The 18898-nt window shown below is 38.3% G+C and overlaps 1 protein-coding gene across 3 annotated transcripts in view; it reads left to right on the plus strand.

Moving 5' to 3' along the window:
• The first annotated feature begins 988 nt into the window (after positions 1 to 988).
• Positions 989 to 18898, plus strand: part of DCP1A (decapping mRNA 1A) — a 39060-nt gene continuing 21150 nt past the window's right edge. The window contains exons 1-4 of one of the 3 annotated variants that reach the window (XM_075159082.1): positions 989 to 1197; positions 2301 to 2341; positions 4146 to 4273; positions 13624 to 13690. In XM_075159082.1, the coding sequence (XP_075015183.1) occupies positions 1063 to 1197; positions 2301 to 2341; positions 4146 to 4273; positions 13624 to 13690 (371 nt within the window). In that variant the 5' untranslated portion in view covers positions 989 to 1062. The remainder of the gene's footprint in view (positions 1198 to 2300; positions 2342 to 4145; positions 4274 to 13623; positions 13691 to 18898) is intronic. The other 2 variants (XM_075159083.1, XM_075159081.1) reach the window with 2 other exon arrangements.

The following is an 18898-nucleotide window of genomic DNA, read 5'->3' on the forward strand; positions in this document are numbered from 1 at the left end:
AGAGAAAACATCAAAAGGGCATTATGTACATCATCCCACTTCTGCCGGGTTCAGTGCAAGAATCGGGAACAGAGAGTGATAGATGAACATTGCCCCAGCAGTAACTGCTGCGTAGCTTCAAGGGAGGACAAAGAGATTTGCAATATACAATAATCACAGAGCAAGCCTGAATGGATACAACTCACATTGCAGTTTACACTGAGGTCACAGCTTGAGTCTAAGTATACTATATACTTTGGTGTACTTCAAGGTTGAGGAAGCAGATGGCCGGCCATATGACTCATTTCTGATATAAAACATTTTATTCCAAGGCAACAACAGTGAAGAAGGGCAGGGAGAATAAATTCACTAAATGCAGAACTGGAATTAGCAGATGAAGGAGGAAAACAATCCACAACCAGAAACCACCGCTTCTCGGTTTTTATCGATGCTCCTCATGTTTCACTTTTAAGATGAAGCCAAGGAGTTTTCACACTTGAGAAGATCTCACACAGCAGAAGGCTGTCCTTTGCCAATAAGTTTTTTACTTTGAAAGACACCTTTGCTTTGCAGTAATCTTGCAGAAAGGAGCGGTTTGGTGCAGATGTTTAAGATGCCATTCAAAACCAGCTCTTAGAAAAGTTTTTGCCATTTTCTGTTTCATTTGGCCCTTAGAATGTTGATTGTCTCTTTATGAAAGATTGTTTTCAAACTTTAACTTCCTCAGCCCTGGGCCACGCGTGTCGGCAGGGGCTGGGGGCTGCCTCGCCACGGCCCTCGCCACGGCACCGCCAACGCCCCACGGCCCAGCAAGGCCTCGGGCACGGGAGCTGCGAGGTGGGGGAGAGGGGAGCCCGCGGGCCCGGGGAGGGGGGCTCCGGCTCCCGAGGGGATGGGAAGGGCCTCGCTGCTCCGGGCTGGCGGGGCCGGCGGCCGCCGCGGCGCAGCGTTCGGGGGGCCTAACCGCTGGGCGGAACGGCAAGCGCGCGGCTTGGCGTTCCGGCCGGCGGCGCGGACGGATGCGCCGGTGACACCGCGCGGCTGCTTCTTGCCCTCCCCCGCGAGTGGCTGCCGGGATCCAAGATGGAGTCGGTGAGCAGAGCGGGGCAGGAGATCAGCCTGGCAGCCCTGAAGCAGCACGACCCCTACATCACCAGCATCGCCGACGTGACCGGCCAGGTAGCGCTCTACAGCTTCAGCCCGAAGGCCAACGAGTGGGTAAGTCCGCAGGAGCGGGCCTGGCTCTCCCCGGGCCGGGGGGCGGCGGCGCGGCCCCAGGCAGGGCGTTCGCGGCCGCCGGCCGTGGCGGGGCCGGGGCTCTGGGGCTCCGGCCGCCCGTGCCCTCGGCCCGGCAGCCGCCTGGCCCGGGGCCTCCGCACGGGGCCCCGGCGGGGGCTGTTCTCGCCCAAGGGGAAGTTTGGGATTCGGGTGCTTTCCCCCCCGGAGGTGCTTGTGCCGGAGGGGAGGGGAGGAGAGGAGAGGAGAGGAGGGGCGCCGGTGCTTGCGCGGGGAGGCACGGCGTCGTTCACCTCCTCGGGGTACCTGTGACCGAAGCAGCTGTGGGGCTCGACGTTTCTTTTTCTCTTGGTGGCTGTGCTGGATTGATTTTTTTTTTTTTTTTTTAAAATTCTAATTTGTTGTTGTTGCTCATGCGCGTTAAACAGAGCCCTAATTCAGGAAGATTGGGATTTGAGAAATGTTAGTATTCGTCATTGCATCAAAACACAGTTTTTACTTGACCGCCAGTTTTATCACAAAACTATAAAAATGGAAATATGTGGAACTTCACATTGTCATATGCAGCGCTGGAGCCGCACGCAACTTTCTGTGCTCGTGGGTCACAAGCACATGGTAAAGATTGCTTTGAAAACTTAAGTATGAAACAGAGCCATGGTCTGTAGTTATGTTGTTTTGTTGTTGGCTCTGCTGTCATTGCTGTCTTTTAAGTAACACTGTGGAAAACAACCTATCCAATATTTGCAGACTAATGGACTGTAGTCCATGTTTGAAATAAGGAGTTGTGAGAAAAGTGTTCAGCTCTGACCCGTCAGGCTCAGGATAGGAAAGTTGTAGAATACTGTGTATTACGTCATCAGATTGATAGCATGGAAAAAAATCTTCTGGAAATGGGTTTAATTTCCTGATCTTACTAAGAAAAAATAGGTAGTTTCTGAAAATAAGAGATCGTATTTTTAGTCCTGTGATGTCAAATGTCATGGAAAGATAAGGATATTGTAAATCTCTGTAATTAAAATGCTATACAAAGCTACATAACTGTGTGAACAAGCATATCCCTTAAATGCAATTGCTGTCTTTTGTAGGAGAAAACAGACATAGAAGGGACCTTATTTGTGTACAAAAGGTAAGGGGTTTTTTTGGGGTGGCGGGGGCGGTGTTTTCCTTCCTTAGGAAAACAAACTTCAGATGGCTTCATGTGTAGCTTTCCTGTTGGATTTACTGCATCTAGTAAAGTCATTATTACTTATTTGTCCAGCTGTTAATGTCTGTATACCTGTTTGAAAAGAATAAACTCTGCACATAGGTGAATAACTGTCAAAAGCACCTAAAAGTACTGCTGAAAAATCATAAAACTTGATGAACGCTGCATATGTATCCACACAGAAACCTAATTTATGGAGCTTATTTTGTTAATCCAATAGCATTCATTAATGTATTGATTTTGTTAAATACTGGATCTTCCTTTGTCTCCTAAAATCCATAAAGTTGATTATGAAAACGATACAGATGACAAATCAAATAATCTGTCCTAACGTACTGTCAGGAAATGGCAGAAATTTTTGTACCTGGACAAAGTTGCCTAGGAGATCTGCTAGTGTATAGTTTTGGGTGCTACTTGATTTCCTCAGCAAAACCATGAAAGAAATTTCCAATTATATGGAATGGAGCAAAGGGGTGGGGGGGAGAACCAGGACATAAAACCAATCATGGATTTAAGTTTTAAATTACAGGCAAATCAAATATCTAACAATGAAATAACACTCTGTGGAGTGTAAGAAATAAAAATAATGCAGACTTAACCCATCCTGAAACAAACTTTCATAGACTAGGTCATTACAATATCTTATTCTGGCACTGTGAAGGGATACCGGTAGCCAGTTCCTGTCTATTTTACTTTAGCTCCAAGCTTGGAAATACTTAGTGTAAGAAAGCCAACCAAAGTAAAATCAAAAAAACTAAGCAGAACGTTTCCATGTGACTAGCTGATTATTTCAAAGAAGTTCTGTTAGGTGCATTAAAAAACTAACTCGTGATGGAAAGGATTGTTTGCCCCCTCCTTAGAAGCTCTTGACACATTTTGTTGTTGATCATTCAGTAAAGGCGGCCACATTGTTACAGAAATCTTAACATTTACAAGCTAATTAAATCTGATTTTTACCCTGCCTTCATCATGCTGCTCTGTTGATTATATTACTGCTTACAGGCACAGTTGAGTATGCTGACATGACATTCATGCAGCAAGAGAAAACAGATCTAAAACTATCTTGAACTTCCAGTGCTTGCTTGTTTGATGTTTTCTTTTTCCACCTGGTGTCTAGCAAAAACCAAGATAATAAAAATTGTTTCACTAAGCGATACAGTTCTGATTAATTTAATATCTACTTTGAGGACACTGGGTTGAGTATTTTAAGAGTCTTCCTTTAGGAAGAAATTACTGCTTATGGTTTCCCTCTAAGAGTATTTCCTATTTAAACTAATAGGTTTTTTTATTGTCATACCTATTTACTGTAAGGTAAATGTTGCTCTGTAAGTGGTTTATTTTTTCTCCTCTAATAAAAGATTCTAAAATGCCTCAAAACTATTTTATGTGAAGTATTGAATACACTTGCACTTCAATCCTGGACCTGCCCTCGTTTTTTTGAATAGATTTTTTTTTTTTTTGAGGCATATCTTTGATTTAGCAGTTTAGCAGTGTAGAACTGTAATGTTAATCCTAATCCTACTTTGAGGTAAGTGTAGTTTTAAATTGAAATTAGTTGGCATGCCAAGAAATAGCATAGAAGAACAACTGTTAGAGCTTCAGGACTGCTAAAGCTTCACCTAATAAAGCAATGGAGATTTGAAGATTAATTCATAACTCTGTTTCAGAAAATTGTATATGTTGATCAAGGTATTAATCCTTGGTTTTGTTTTAATTGAAACAATAGGTCAGCTTCTCCTTATCATGGTTTTACGATAGTGAATCGACTGAACATGCACAACCTGGTTGAACCAGTAAATAAAGATTTGGAGTTTCAGCTCCATGAACCATTTCTTCTCTACAGAAATGCTAGCTGTGAGTATAACTTTCTTTAATCCATGTAAACTTCATGTTCTGTTTTATAATCTAGACCACTTCTGATTGCTGTGATGTCTATTTCAAGTACAATGTAATGGGGCAGGTTCCAGTGAAATGTCTGATGATGTTTTCTGTCTACAGTGCTAGATTTACTTAAATAGCTGTGCTATTATATTATGATGACCACCTGCTTTCAATAAAAAGAGGATATACTAAGTTCAGTATTGCTATATTAATAAAAAAATTATGAAAGAATAATGAAGATTGATAGATTTTGAAAGTATTTAACACCAAGAACAGTTCTAAGGGCTTCCTCTTTTGCAAGCAAAAAATTAAATATTAATCAGTAGCTGCTTGAAGAAGTTGAGAAAATAGCTCAGCTCTAGGTTGAAGGTTTCTTTCTCCACAATAGGTTTTGGACTCAGGAGGTAATGTCTATACTAAATTTCCTGGGGTCTAGACTCCAGCAAGTCTGGGTGTTGGGATAGTCATTATACAGATAAGCAGTAAAATAGTCAGTATCTTCTTGGTGCTTTTTGAATTCTAGTAGTGTTTTGAATCATCAGTTGAGCTTCAGAGTTCCGGTGTGCTGTGTTCCAATTAGGTACACACTAAAAATCCCATTACTCCAAAGAGCGCAAAGTATAAATTATGTAGCCCTTAAAGAGATGAAGAGGGAGTATATGTGTATATGAAATTCACATTATGGTAAGTAGACAAATAAAAGGCACCCCACAGAGCAGAGGGTCCTCCTGATACAAAGGTATCGTTTCATGTCCTCTTTTCTAGGCAAAGTTCTCGAAACTAGTTCCCTGCTGTGAACCTAGTGACAGGTTCCCCTTACTGAATTACTCGGAGAATCTGTATGCTGTCTGGACTTCTTCAACACCATGTCTTCTTCCTATCGGAATGTCCCCTTGAATTACAGATAGGAACACTGCTTTCGCTATGCTTCAGTGTACCTAAAAGCACAGTCAAATGTTAATCCCTTCCTGTTTCCCCCTTGGGAAGCCTCTAGGATCTGTGGGGAGTAAGATAGATTCCATTATGGTGACAAAGAACAGCTTAAGGTAGGTGGTCTCCTCTGTTTTAAGTCTTAGCAATCCTCTTTCTGTAAGTGTCATCGAGAGAGAAAAGTCAAAACTTGTCAGTAAGTTGAGAAGTCTAGGAGATTAGGGAAGTAAATGACTGGCAAGAAAATGAAAGGGGAAAAATATTGCATTGAGTTGGATATTTAAGCAGGTTGCTTGGTTTGGAAGGAGGAGGAGCTGTAGATGATGGTGGTAGGGGTAGGATGGCTGATGAGGTGGCAGTAGAGGAAAGAATTGCAATTGTGAGATTGGTGACATAAGGGAAGCAGGAAGTTGATTCATTTCTTGGTTGGAACTGCTGATGGTATCAGGAAGCAGGAGCTGCTGTGGAATTACCATGGTGTATGCTAGTGTGAGTGACTAGAGGATCACTTAAAGGAAGTAATCAGAGAAGGTAGGCTGTGTGTGAGTTCATTAGAAACCCCTAAAGCTAATTATATGCCTTTCTCTCATTGATAAAAGCTCTCCTTTTCCTATGGGGCACTATTGCGTAAGATCTGTGGGAGGCTGATGGGAGTTAGGATAGAGATGACATAGAAAAGTACGAGGAAGGAAAAAATTGATACAAAGGTGAGCAAGGAAAATATTATAGACTGGATACAGGAAATAACTGCATTCTGAAGTAATCGGGAGTATTTTTTTTTTCCTCTTACATTTTTCCCATTGTTATTTTAAAAGACTTTGGTTGGAAACTATCCTTTATTTTGTCACTCTGTCCTGGAAGAGGGTGGTAGCGTGTCCAGAAACAGTCTACACTGATGGCAAATTGAAAATGTTCAATGTAGTTAGTTTGTCATTAGTTATTTCCTGAAGTGCCACAAATAAGCAGCAGATCAGTTTTTATGTGCTCTGCTAATGTTCACTTTGTTCAAATACAAGCTTAAAAGCATAGAAAACAGCATCTAAGCTTTTTATTCCTTATGATTTCAGCACCGCTAACTCCCTTACATTTTGCATTTAGTTGTTGTGGTTTGGATTTTCTTCCTTACATACAGTTTCCCATATTGTCTGGCCTCTGAATTAGTTAGAAAAAAAATAAATTAATGATTGAAATGTTCAGTGTTAAAGCTGTTTGCCTCTATCTGCATAGTATTCATGAAACTTAAAAAAAAAAAAACAAACTAAAAAAACCTTCAGGATTGATTTGGACGTGCAGACAAATTTCAACATGTATATGTTTTATTTGTATGGGTAGATTAGGGGATTCTTGTCCAAGTTCTTTTCATGTGGAAGGGTGTCCACTTCTGCTCAGCTGCCTGCTGGCATGAAAAACCTTTGCATTTTTGGGACTAATTCAAACAGAGGTTTTAAGCCAGTGGTTAATGTAATGTGTATCTCTTAAGGGTTTAATGTGGTGTATCTCTAATGGCTTAATGTGAAGTTCTTCTGAGATCCTCTAATGACTGAAAGAGGATGGACTGCTAGGTTGTGCAAGGGAAAACTACCTCCTATACAGAGTGTTGGCAACAGCCCTGTTTCCTGTAGAGTGTTTTTTTTTTATCCTGCTTGAGGAAATCTACTGTGATCATGAGAAACTCTTAAGGAGTAAGTTGTCCTGCTAAGATTGCTGAATGATTGAACTGATGATTCTGTTACCTTAGCTTACAGATGGGGAATGGTTCAGACTATCTGATGAAAACCTAAAATCATGTTTAGTAATACTGCTGTTTGGCAGAGACAAACATATTTTGTGCCTGTATATTTAGGTTGTAACAGGATCAATGACAAATCATGCTTTTCGCTTCCCCAGGGCATGGTAGAAATAGTAGAAGATGATCAAAGCAAAATTATGCCACCACGTATTTGGGAAAGGTTCCATGTCAAGAATCTTTATAACTGAATATGATACTACTGTTTCATAAACTTCATGTTTTCGCTTTGTTCTGGGATTCTGTCTTGACTTAAGAAGATAATAAGGGCAAAGTCTGTTATGTATACCGGATCAGACCTCTGGCTTTTCTGTCTTAAATGGCATGAGAGCTGTTCTGAGTGATGTATCAAGTGACGTACCCCAATCTATGCAGAGCTGCTAACAAATTATATGAGAAACTTTGCAAGCAGTATGTAAACATTATTTTTGCTTGGCTGGAGGCTATAAGAATGATTTGCCTGTCATGCTAGATCATAATGTTTTTGGTGGGTTTTACCATTCTTTTATGGTTTGATTTGTTCAAATACTTATTTTTAATATACAATGGAATTTTTTGTTTGTTGCATATCAGAACTTACTTTTGTTAAGCTGTAGACATGAGATCCTTTATCTAATTCCACAAAGGCTTTTTCATACTCTTAGAACAAGACTAGGTAGTTGCCATTTTATTCTCACGGGAAAGGAGGCCTGTCTTATCTTTCATAGTTGTTGGGGGGTTTTTCCCCGCGTTTTTGCAGGGTGGGATATGAAGGAGTCTTTCATGGGTATTCTGGAGGGAGAATAGACCAAGTGATGCAGTACCTTTCTTATATCTACTTTCTATTGTGTTTGCTGAGTGAAATGGAAGACATTTGGGTCAATTTGTTATTTATTATTCTGGTTAGATGCAAGACATGTAGAGGCTTTTATTTTTTTTTCCCAGAAAATAATACCTTTTTAATATTTTAGCCTTTAATGGGGAAATCTTTCCCAACTCCAGAGAATTTTTTTTCTCAAAATCGTTCTGGCTACATAATATGTTCAAGCCCCAAAAGAACATTTAAACCCAAAATTTTTAGAAAGGTTATGTCTACTTTAAAAGCTGTATACAATGCTGCCCGAAAACTTACACCATTTATTCATGAGGCCTCGGATCCTAAAGCAAAAATGGCAGGGGGTGTGACTAAGAAGCTGTGAGACATTATACCTGTTACAGTGGTAAATAGAAAAAAAGGTATACTACTTTTCATTGTTAGAATTAAGAAAGCAAGTATCTCCAAATGTGAACAAATAAAGAAATTGCCAAAATGAAATTGTTTGACTTAATGTAACATTTTTTTAATTTAGAATTCCTCTTAAAAGGTAGAATTTTTTAGATTATACTTCATACTTAATGTGCTATTTATTATTGCTTAATCTGGAATATGTGTTGCGGGGTACATTTGATCCTTGTCTAACTTTACCTCTGGACGCATGCACATTCTTTAGAGTATTCAGAGTATTTGTTTATGAAGCACTGAATCCCATTGACCTATTTTTTTAATTAACCTGAGCTTGTTTCCTCTTGTCTGTATTTTGTGAAAAGTATGTTAAACTTTGTTTAAAAAATGCATACAGTTCTGCCAGTAACAGTAATAATAGTCCAATCTGAAAGTTCAGTACTTTCTTTCAATCTGTAATGTGAGAATTTGGAGCTGATAGTTGATAGTTTGCTTAATAATAGAGGAAAATTAGTCGACGTTTTAAGCAATGGCCAACTTACCTCTTAAAGTCTGCAAGAAGTATTCTTCTAAGTCTCTCTCGTTTATAACTTTCCCTCTGTATCGGTGGTGTTGGTCTTGATCAAAAGGCTTTTTAATCCAAGCTAGTTCACTTGGGAGGTCAGGCAGATTGATTTCCATGGTGCTGAAAAGACAGATGCTAAGCATAAAACTTGGGTATTAAAATAAATGGTCCTTGTTTGGTGTGGGTTTTTTGTTTTTTGGTTTTTTTTTCTTCCTTGCTTCTTATTCCTGCCCAAGGGTAAGAGTTAGTAAAACAAAAATAATGGATTTTGTAGAGGTTTGTACGTTTAAATGGAAAACTCAGTTACAAAGTGCTGTCTTCTGGGCTTGTTGTATTGTCATTAATTAAACAAACTTGTATTCAGAACAGCAAAAGCAAAATGAGTTCCATTATTTCAAATGGCTTTTAAAATTCTTTGAAAGAGCTCCTGTCTAGTTTCAAAACAGGGCATCTTTACTGGTAAGGAAAGTCTCTCATTATCACTTTTGTTCCTGGCTGGCAATGCATTAAGTATAACATATCTCTGTGACTGCCAAGGCTGAATGGCTCTCCAGCAAGCGCATTAACCCAGTGGTTTAGTCTGAGATAAGAAAGGAGCCTGTTCTGGATACCTTTATAGCAGAAGCAGCAATGTAAGCTGGGGGGAGGGGAGGAACCATTGAAAGCTGTTAAGAAGTTCTAAAAATATTTTGTTTGACCTGAAAGTTGGGACTCTAACCGGAAGGGGTTTTCTGCTCTGGTTCGGTGTTGCAAAGCAGTAATCCCTCTCATTCCACACTATACTTTGTCAGATGGCAGTTTGTTAAAGTGTTGCTGATCTTGGATGCTGTTTGCCACCTGCTGAATTACTCCAGTGCAACTGCTTGTGGGATTGTGCTGTGAACTGTATTTGTGAAATGGCCTTAGATATTCAAAACAATAAGAAAGGGAGGGACTTCTTTTATTAATTCTAATGATTTATAAATCTATGTGGCAGGCTAATATTTAAATTGAGGAAAGTATGTATAGTGAATGAGGAATCTCGGTGAAGAAGATAATTAGAGCAGATTGACTGACGAGAGGTGGCATTTCGGCTAACATTGCTACTGGAAGAAATACGAGCTTTGAGAGAGATTGCTTTATATGCTTTTGCCTTAAACTCAATTTGAAGTGTAAAATGATGCATATACCATGTGCAAATGATGCATATATGTGCTTTTCTTTATGGGAGTGAGATCGGGTTAAGTTGATTTCCATTATTATCTTATAGTATGGGTTTCAAAATACGAGTCCTTTCTTTCCAGAGAGAGTTTGAAAGGTTGTTGTCTTCCACTTCCAGTTGTTCTCCTTCATTGTATAGCAACATCTAAATTGGAACTGTAAAATAAAACTCTTCTCTCTTCTATCTCGTTAAGGTAACTTTTAAACAGGTCATCTTTTTGAATGAGGTGAAGCTGTATCTGCAGAAACGGCTAAACTGCCTAAGGCAAGAGAGTGATAGTGTCTGGAATCTCTGAAACTGGCAGTGTTGATGAGTCCCATGTATGCTGCTTTTGGCATAGCATTCTCAGGCTACAGTTTCATGAACGTTTTAACAGCTTTGCCTTACTGTGCTGCCCCCACAGCTTCTTGTTTCTGCCCTCTTGTGCTGGATGGTATGTTTGCGAAGCTGATGCACAAACAGTATCAAGGGACTGGTCTGGACTAAAAGCTGACATAAGGCAGAGGGGTGAATTGGGGTAGAATGAGATAATGGCAAAGTTGTGGGAACGTAAGGGTGGTGACACTGCTTCTTTCTGCTTACTTAAAATGAAAACTGAAGTGAAACTACAGCTTTGGGATGCAACTTCATTTTATGTTGCCAAAGAGTGAGGACTCTGTCTCACTGTAGCACTTTTGCTATCCCCACCCTTAATTCCGATCTGCTAACTGGGCAGCGTTGGAGCAGTAAGCTGACTGCCCCATGAAGCACTGGGAGTACAATGTAGAAGAGATCAAGACCTTCCTTTTGGTGTCATCCAGCTGTTAGGCTTGAGCAGGAAGACTTCCATAATGCTGCTGTTTTCTCAAAATCTCTTTGTTTTCCCATAGTAATTTCAATCAAGTTTTAATGATTGATCCAGTCAAGTTTGGAGAGAAGTTGAGTGTTACATGTTTAGATAAATATTTGTGGGTCAGTGTTTCTAATAAAAATGACACGTGTCAGAGAAGAATGTAGATGAAGAAAATTGATGACTTCTTTTAGTTTTATGAAATCTGATTTGTCTGTGATATGGGTTACTCGTGACTTCATGTGTGTCAAAATGTGATGTGAATCCAACTGAAAGATCTTGCTGATGATGATTACAAACTGCTTCTACGTGATTACTAAAGGTGCTGCCCAGCATTCAGTGTAGAAACGCTGGATGGAAAGTGTTGAACTAGATGGAAAAATGAGTCCCTTAATTTAGTGGCTTCTGTTGGATGAAACTCTTAAAAGAACTGCAGTGGAAAGATACGCCATTAGACATGAACATTCAGCTAATGTTTATGCTGGATGTAGTAAAAAGATCACAGATTTGAAAAGAACTGGTAAATACCAATTCTGTTTTTAATAAAAGGGTGTTTGTTCATAGCTGAAGTTGCATGCATGTAAGAAATATATCGAATATAGTAATGCAGTTGGAACACACACACACACTTCTGGGGCAAGGGAGCTGAACTGATAGTACAAATGAGGCCTCTTTTGAAAAGAGGAAGGTAAACATTCCAGCCTGTTGGATCATATCTAAGTTAATGCTCAAGTTTACTTGTTCATAATCTGCTTTACATCTTTGTAATACTGTTAATGTTTTGCAGTGCTCCCTATGATTGCTTGCCAGTAGTACAAAGTAGAAAAAAGCCTGATACTCTGTACACCAAACTGAGATTTGGATCTACTTCTGGTCTTGTGTAGGCCTGTTTCTGGCTGAATTGAGTGTGACTTCTATCATTTGTCCCATTAAGATATCATTATAGGTTGCTTATCTTCACTTCTTCAGCAAGTATGCTTTTGAAGAAGCTTTCTTCTCTTGGCAGTTTGTCTGATAATGAAGTCAGGGAAGGGAAAGAGCTTTTCTTCAGTGTTAAAATATGCTACATGACTAAAGAAGTAGCTCAAACTGGAAACATTTTCAGGTTTCTATGCAGTAGACAATCCAGTTGTATTAAACTGTAAATGTTAATAAATATTTCATAAGCATTGGTTATGTGTATGAAATGCTTTTTTATTGGCTTATGTCTTTTGTAAGAAGAAAGTTCCTTAAATTGTGCTATATTGATTTCTTTGTCTATGACTTGAAAAGCTTTGTTGTCTATTACTTAAGCTGTAACTTCTAAAGAAACAAACACCCAAATGAATGTAGTTGTTATTTAATAAAATTGGAAAAAAAAAGCCAAGTAGAAATTCAGTTTGTCTTAGAATATTGTTATAGAAATGAGGTGTGGGCATGACTTTTTGGGGGGTTTTAGTCCAACACAGTAAGCCTAGAATAACTGGAAGGTCTAGGAAAAAAGTTTGATAAATAATTGCCTTCTTTGCCATGGCTTGAAATAATTTTGAGTGGGCTTTGGTTGAGATTTTTGAGTGTTTTGCGGAGGAAAAAAAAGTGGGGGGCGGGGGGAAGGATTTAACTTTGAAATAAAAATCTACATCTGGCTGGAAAAGGTTGTGTATTTTTTTGTTTGGTTGGTTTTTTTTAAACATTCCTTTCCTTCACTTTAAGTCATATTTTTATAATCAGTTAGTGATTTCAACTTCATAAAAACATTGGCATGAACTGCAGTATAAAGATGAGTTTTAAAAGTCTAAAAGTGTCTTTTCAGAAATGGAAGTATTTTAATGGTAACATGTAAAGTGTCCGATTGCCTTTGATGTACTTGCATGCTATGCATTGAAAAACTTCATAGGTGAACCAAGATTTAAAATAACCTGCTTTGTGGGTTGGATTAAATACAATTTTGAAAAGAGTTCTGCAGATTTGTTGTGTTGGCACAACTGTGGGGACAGTGAGGAGATGAGTATGTGTGTGGATGAAAATGGCCTCTTTGAAGTAGGATTGCTGATGAAGAAATAGTACATGGCACTACTGACAAAGTTTCACCTTCTGATGGAGTATCTTTCAGCTCAGTGATCAGGTCTAACTCTGCCAACTTTCAGTGGAATTTTACTTATTCTGAAGGCCAGAATGGGGCTTAGTGTCTTGCTGAGCTGGAACCCTTTTGCCCTCATTGCTTTGTCCTTGATACCTTCAAAGAGTAGGGTTCAATATGAATCTAGTTTTTAAGCTGCTCCATGAATGTGACAGTATGATTGGATCTTTGGTACTGCTTCCTTCCTATACAATTATTTCTCTTACAAAAAGAATTTGGAGAGAGAGTCAGAGAGCCTCTGACTGAACCGTCATACTGTAATTCAAACGTCAATATTTTTTGTTGAGCTTCAAAAATTGACAAATTTAAAAATTAGTGTTTAAAAAAATATGGGTATTCTTTAGCCTAGTTTAAATGGTAAAGTCAGTAATTCAAAACAGAAGGTCGCAACCGTAGCGAGAAGGCATCTGGTGTTTAAACTTCATTTTCCTGCCACTTTTATTTACAACCAGTATCAACATTTTGTAGTTCTTGCATTTCATCTGACTGAAGTTGTATTTGTGTTTGCACAATGTGCTATTTCTGATTACTTTATAAATAGTAGTCAGTCACACACAGAATACTTGAATGGAAATTGATAGTAATTCATATGTTGCAGATCTAATGGACTGCTGTTGTTTTGCTTTTTTCCTATTGATTTTTTTTTTTAAACCTTTGTCTTACGCTTGCCTTTTTTTTTTCTTATTTTCAAGTGTCAATTTACAGTATCTGGTTTTACGACAAGAATGACTGTCATCGAATAGCAAAACTCATGGCTAAGTAAGTACTGTGGTCTTACTATTCTGTAATTCTTTTATGCAATACAGGGAAAAAAAAAATGAACCTATTAAACGTGTTTGGGTTCTTTCTCACTCTTCTTAAACAGAAAAATATAATGTTCTTGCTGGTACCGGTTTTTTTAGTAATCAAAATGTTGGTTTTGTTTTTTAAAAAACTACAGCATTAAAATTTTCAGTTAAGTGGTAAAAAAATCCGTTGAAGTATTAGTTGGCATTCTCCAGGGAAAGCAAGTATGAACAGTGTTTTTATATTTTATTTTGTATAGAGATGCTGGCAAAAGATCCTCTGATGCAGAAGGTGTAATCAAATAAATGATGGCCACGGTTTTTTTGGTTGGTTTTGTGGTTGGTTTGGTGGTGGGCTGGTTTTTGTTTGGGTTTGTGGTTTGGGTTTTTTTTTAAGGCTTAGTTATTATTCCTGACAAAAGTGAAGAGATTGGAGAATAGTGGAAGAAGTAGGTGGAATCTTATAGAACTAAAGTGATGTTAGGAGAATAACAAAACTATGAAATAATAGGAGCTTGTTGTTGCTAATTTCTGGATTGTTTGGGGTTTTTTTAATTGTATTTTTCTTTATTTATTTTTTTCCCCCCCCTTTGGAAGTAAAGTTGGTTTATGAAGCTGCCGTGTCACTTGCTCGTGTTTTGTAGTTCCAATGGCTCCTAGAGACGTCATGCAGCAGGAGAATTTCTGAAGTGATCTCAATTTAATGAAGCCTTAAAAGACTGTGTTTGCAATAACACGGTTTTGTTAGTTTGTTTCAGCTGCTGTCACTGTAGCAGTGCAGTTAGGCACATCTGTACTGTAGATGGTTGCACTGCTACAGCTGAGGAGGGCTTCAGACTGCAGAAGTTTGAGGGAACAACAGAGGTCAAAGAAGGCTGGAACTAGTTGAGTTGGCAATGTGGCATACGGTCTTTAAAACGTTGTGATTGGAGGGTATTCTTGCACCTTTCTGCTCCTTCAGGTGAGGTGCCTTGCAGATTAAGCCAAGACTTTTTACTAATAGAAAAAGATGAGAATTAACTTAAGCAAATCTTCAATGTTCTTACAAAAGGAAGGAGCTTGAAGTGTGTGACAGGGTAGTTACACTAGCAAAAATGCAAAATTTCAAAATGCAGATGTACTGCACAGGATATCTTGTCATCCTTTGTTCTCTGCTTTGCTTTTCTTCACCATCACTCTCTACTTTCCTGAACTTCCTTTTCTGTTGCATGCCTTTATCAGCATGTCATGTCTTGCAAGACTGGCAAAACTTAATTATACAGAAACTAGTCATAGTGTAGACATTTTAAGCTGAATTCTAATTTCTTGTTCTGGGGTCTTAGCTTCGGATTATTTTTGTCTTTTCCCCACAGAAGCTATGTAAGACAACACAAATGATAGAAAGAGACCTTGATATCAAAGTCTAAATTCTTATTTTTCATTTCTCTCATCCTGATAACCCTATACAGTTCCCATTTCCCACTCTTTTTCTTTTTTTTTTTTTTGTCCCCAGCCATGTTGGACTTTTTGCTGTTATTTGGCTTGTCCAAATATAAGGATTAATTATGAGGATTAATGGAAAACAATTGCATGAAACTGACTGTCAGAAATTGTTACCAAAACAAATAAAATGTCTATTGCCTCTCCACTTTATCAACAGAGCATCAGAAAGACAAGGTTTTCTTTTTTTAATGCACCTTTTAATTTAAAACTATGATTAATATTTGCAGTGGGGGAGAGAGCTGAATCCTTCAAATTCTACCATATTCTTATTCTGTCATGCACAGCTACACTGCAGATCTAAGTGTCATATAGCAAAACTTGAGTTCATTTGGTATTAAACTAGTCTAGTCGTTATAGCACAAATCATGGCCTATAGATACTTCAGGGATCTTTAAAAGTGTAATCAGGTAACAGACCAGTAATAGTTTAGCCATGATTCAGCAGTCCATAAAGCACATCTACCCTTTTTGCTGGATTCTGTAATATTCTGGAAATAACTGTAACCCAGTAGGTTCACTTAAAGTCAGTCTGGGAATCTAAGCTTTATTGTCATCTCCTTTGTAAACTACTGTAGCCTGCCTTTTCTTGGGTCCCTGATGTGCCTGTATTGCAGCTTTATTAACATACAGAGGTAGAAGTGCCGAAGTTGGCATTATTGCTTTGCCCCTGTTTATGGTGCAGATACTCACACGCTCTTGTAATTGTAGCATCTCAGCACCCTAGAAAGTTTCTGAGATTACAGATTATTTTGGAAGGTCGAAAAGCTGAAATGTATTTTTAAAATGTTGGAATTTTTTATGGTAGGTGTTAGAATGATTGTGGATTAAAAGTATCTTTGAAGCTGAAATTAGAGTTAATGCATCAAGCAGACTTTTGGGGAACATGTTTTGAGCTTTGTCACTTCAGACTTATGCAAGTGAAACTAGAGAAATCAAATGTGTACATAAAAAAGATTTATTGATTGAATATTGACAGAATACAGAGAGTTAAATTTTGCTGAGCTGGCTAGGACCTCACTTTAGTATGATTTTTAGTCTTTGCTGCCATTAACTTGGTAAAAAAAGGTATAAGTGATCTTTGCTAGCCTAAGTACTGCTAGTAATAAGTCATTCATTATTTGAGTATTTTTCATAATGCCTTTCTTCATTATTAGATTATGGAATGTCTGAATACTTCTAGTTCTTTTTTCCTTTAAAATTGTGTATTGGTTTGGGGGCAACAAAAGTATTTGCAGAAGACATTTTTATACTGAGAAAGGTATATAGTGTAAGTATATTTACTTTTATTTGTTGAAAAAGCACTGTAGAATGAAATCATACTTCATTTGGTACCACATTCCTTACAGCTTCTGAGTATCTAAAGGTTCCTATTAGGGAAAATGAAATGAAGGCATTCTAGTTGCACATTACTGTAGGATGGAAAAGCTGCACTTCTGAGGCTGTTGTTACAAACTTGATGAAAAGCTGATTGATACTATTTTTCTGACATCCATTTCCACAAACATCAAGCTTTCTCTCCCCCAAAATGGGTAGGAGGCAGTCAGAAGAAAAGTAAAAATGCTGATACTTCTGTGTGCTTCTCTACAAGAAGGAGGCTGAAACTGCAGGAATTATTTCATCCTGGGATGAAAGATGTATTTAAGAAAACTTAAAATATACTTTTTAATTTAAAAAATAAAATAAAATTGCATCTTAGAGAAGGCAAGCTGCATTTCAGTGCATGGTAGCAGGCTTAGTTCAGTATATTTTTGAAATAAATATTTACATTGTCTTCCAGGAGTATTAATTTTTTTCCACAGTTTTTGTCTTTGTCTTGGGTGGAAATTTGGATTGGCACCCTTTCGATTAGGTGGGGTATTTTGTATCACTGATAGGAAAGAGTACTGCCTTTATAGTACCTCAGAGCTTCAAAAACATAACCATAAAAGGTTTCAAGGAGATTTGCATTCTCTTTCCTGCTGTTTCACTTGACCTTATTGTGCCAGACTGAGTTAACGAGATTGCAGGCTATCCATTTATATTTTGGTGGCTTATCTTTCAAAAGAAAAGTAAATTGGTGTTTGTGGGCTTTGTAATCACAGACTTCACTTCTCACATTCTCTCTCTCTCTCCTCCCCTGCTCCCCACCCCCCCTTCTGTGAGGTTGTGCCAGGTATATTTTCAATGCTATAACTGCAGATATTCTTAAGCAAACTGTCACAACAGCTACCATGTCCCCGAAGGCATGAGTGCCTCTTCCACTATCTGATATAATGGAAAGAAACAGCAGGCCTTGCTTAAAAAAGATTTAATCCTGGATTGCACACAGAGCATGCTCAGTACAGATTTGCATTAGTTGACTTTTTTCCCCAGCAAAGGTATTTGATTTACAGAACTTTTTTGTTGTTTTTTTTTTAAAAGAATTCTAGAATTTTCTGAAATGAAAAAAAATTATGGGAGTCATCAAACTGTTAACTCTAGAAGGAATTAATTTGGGTCATGTTAAGTCAAGATGATTGTTTATGAGAGATGAGCTTTCTAGAAGTAGTACAGAAACTAGGGTTTTTCAAATCTTTGTGAAACTACTGCATTCTGACATGTAAATTTGTAGGGTTTTTTATTTTTAGGTTAGTTTATAGGCTTGTTTTACCCTGTTTCAACAGTCAGACCCAAACTGGCTTCTGAGATGCAGGCAGCAAGCTAGAAGTGGGGGGTTATCTCAGAGAGTTTTGGGGGTATACTGTTTCACAGTTACCCCATCACCACCATCTGAATGTAACCTGCACAAGACAGAAGATGGAGGAAGAGCTGTTAGACAGTTATCTACATGAGAAGATAATTTGTTACTCTTCAAAAAAAAAAGAAGTAAACTTTAAAAAGGTAATAAATACTTCATAGTGGAAATAGAAAAATAATATGTTTTTCAGAAATCTCTGAAACATTTCTGTGAAATGGATGTACTCCTTGAAGATGTTTTGCTATGAGACCAATTAGTACTATTTTAATGGGAAGATGTTTTGCTGAAACCTTCTGGACCAACTAGTTAAGAGCAGAAGAAGGGTCTCAAGACTGAAGCCTTTGCTTCTCCTATCAGGCAGCACATGCATGACTTCAGCTGTCCAGAATTTTCCCTTTAGCTGAAGTATTTATTTTTTTCTGATACAATTATGCTGACACTTAAAATATCAGCAAAGTATTCTGGTTCTTTTACCTTGAGTTTAGACAAGTCCTAAGTCAGGACTGCATGACCGTGTGGGGTGCTAGAACAAAATGTTCTCTCAGGGTGTCACCATAGAAACATTTGCAGAGTATTGAGCCGCTTCCACCAAACGAGCACATGCTGCAGTTCTTAGAAACTGTCAGACAGAGCGTAGATTGGCCTCCCTATTCTGAGTTACGTTTGCAGGTGAATGCTTGCTTACGAACAGAGAAAGCTGTACTAATAATGAGAAGCTGTTTAAATAAGCAGCTTGTATGATTAAAAATTTTGAAAGTAATTTTGAAAGCAGCATTGAATTGTTAAAAGCCAAATCTAACCCTTTTTCAAATAAACACAGCTAAACTCTAGTGAAGTAAAGAGGCTTGGTTGCTAGAAAACTGGGAAGAAATTTCCAAGACTCGAACTATTTTTTTCCTCAGAAATGGCAACACAGCGGTGCATATATATATCTAATTACTCTACAGTCTGTAAAAGCTAGAGTTACTCCTGAACCCTAACTGAC

Source organism: Calonectris borealis, chromosome 10 (genome assembly GCF_964195595.1).
Source record: "Calonectris borealis chromosome 10, bCalBor7.hap1.2, whole genome shotgun sequence".
Lineage (NCBI taxonomy): Eukaryota > Metazoa > Chordata > Aves > Procellariiformes > Procellariidae > Calonectris > Calonectris borealis.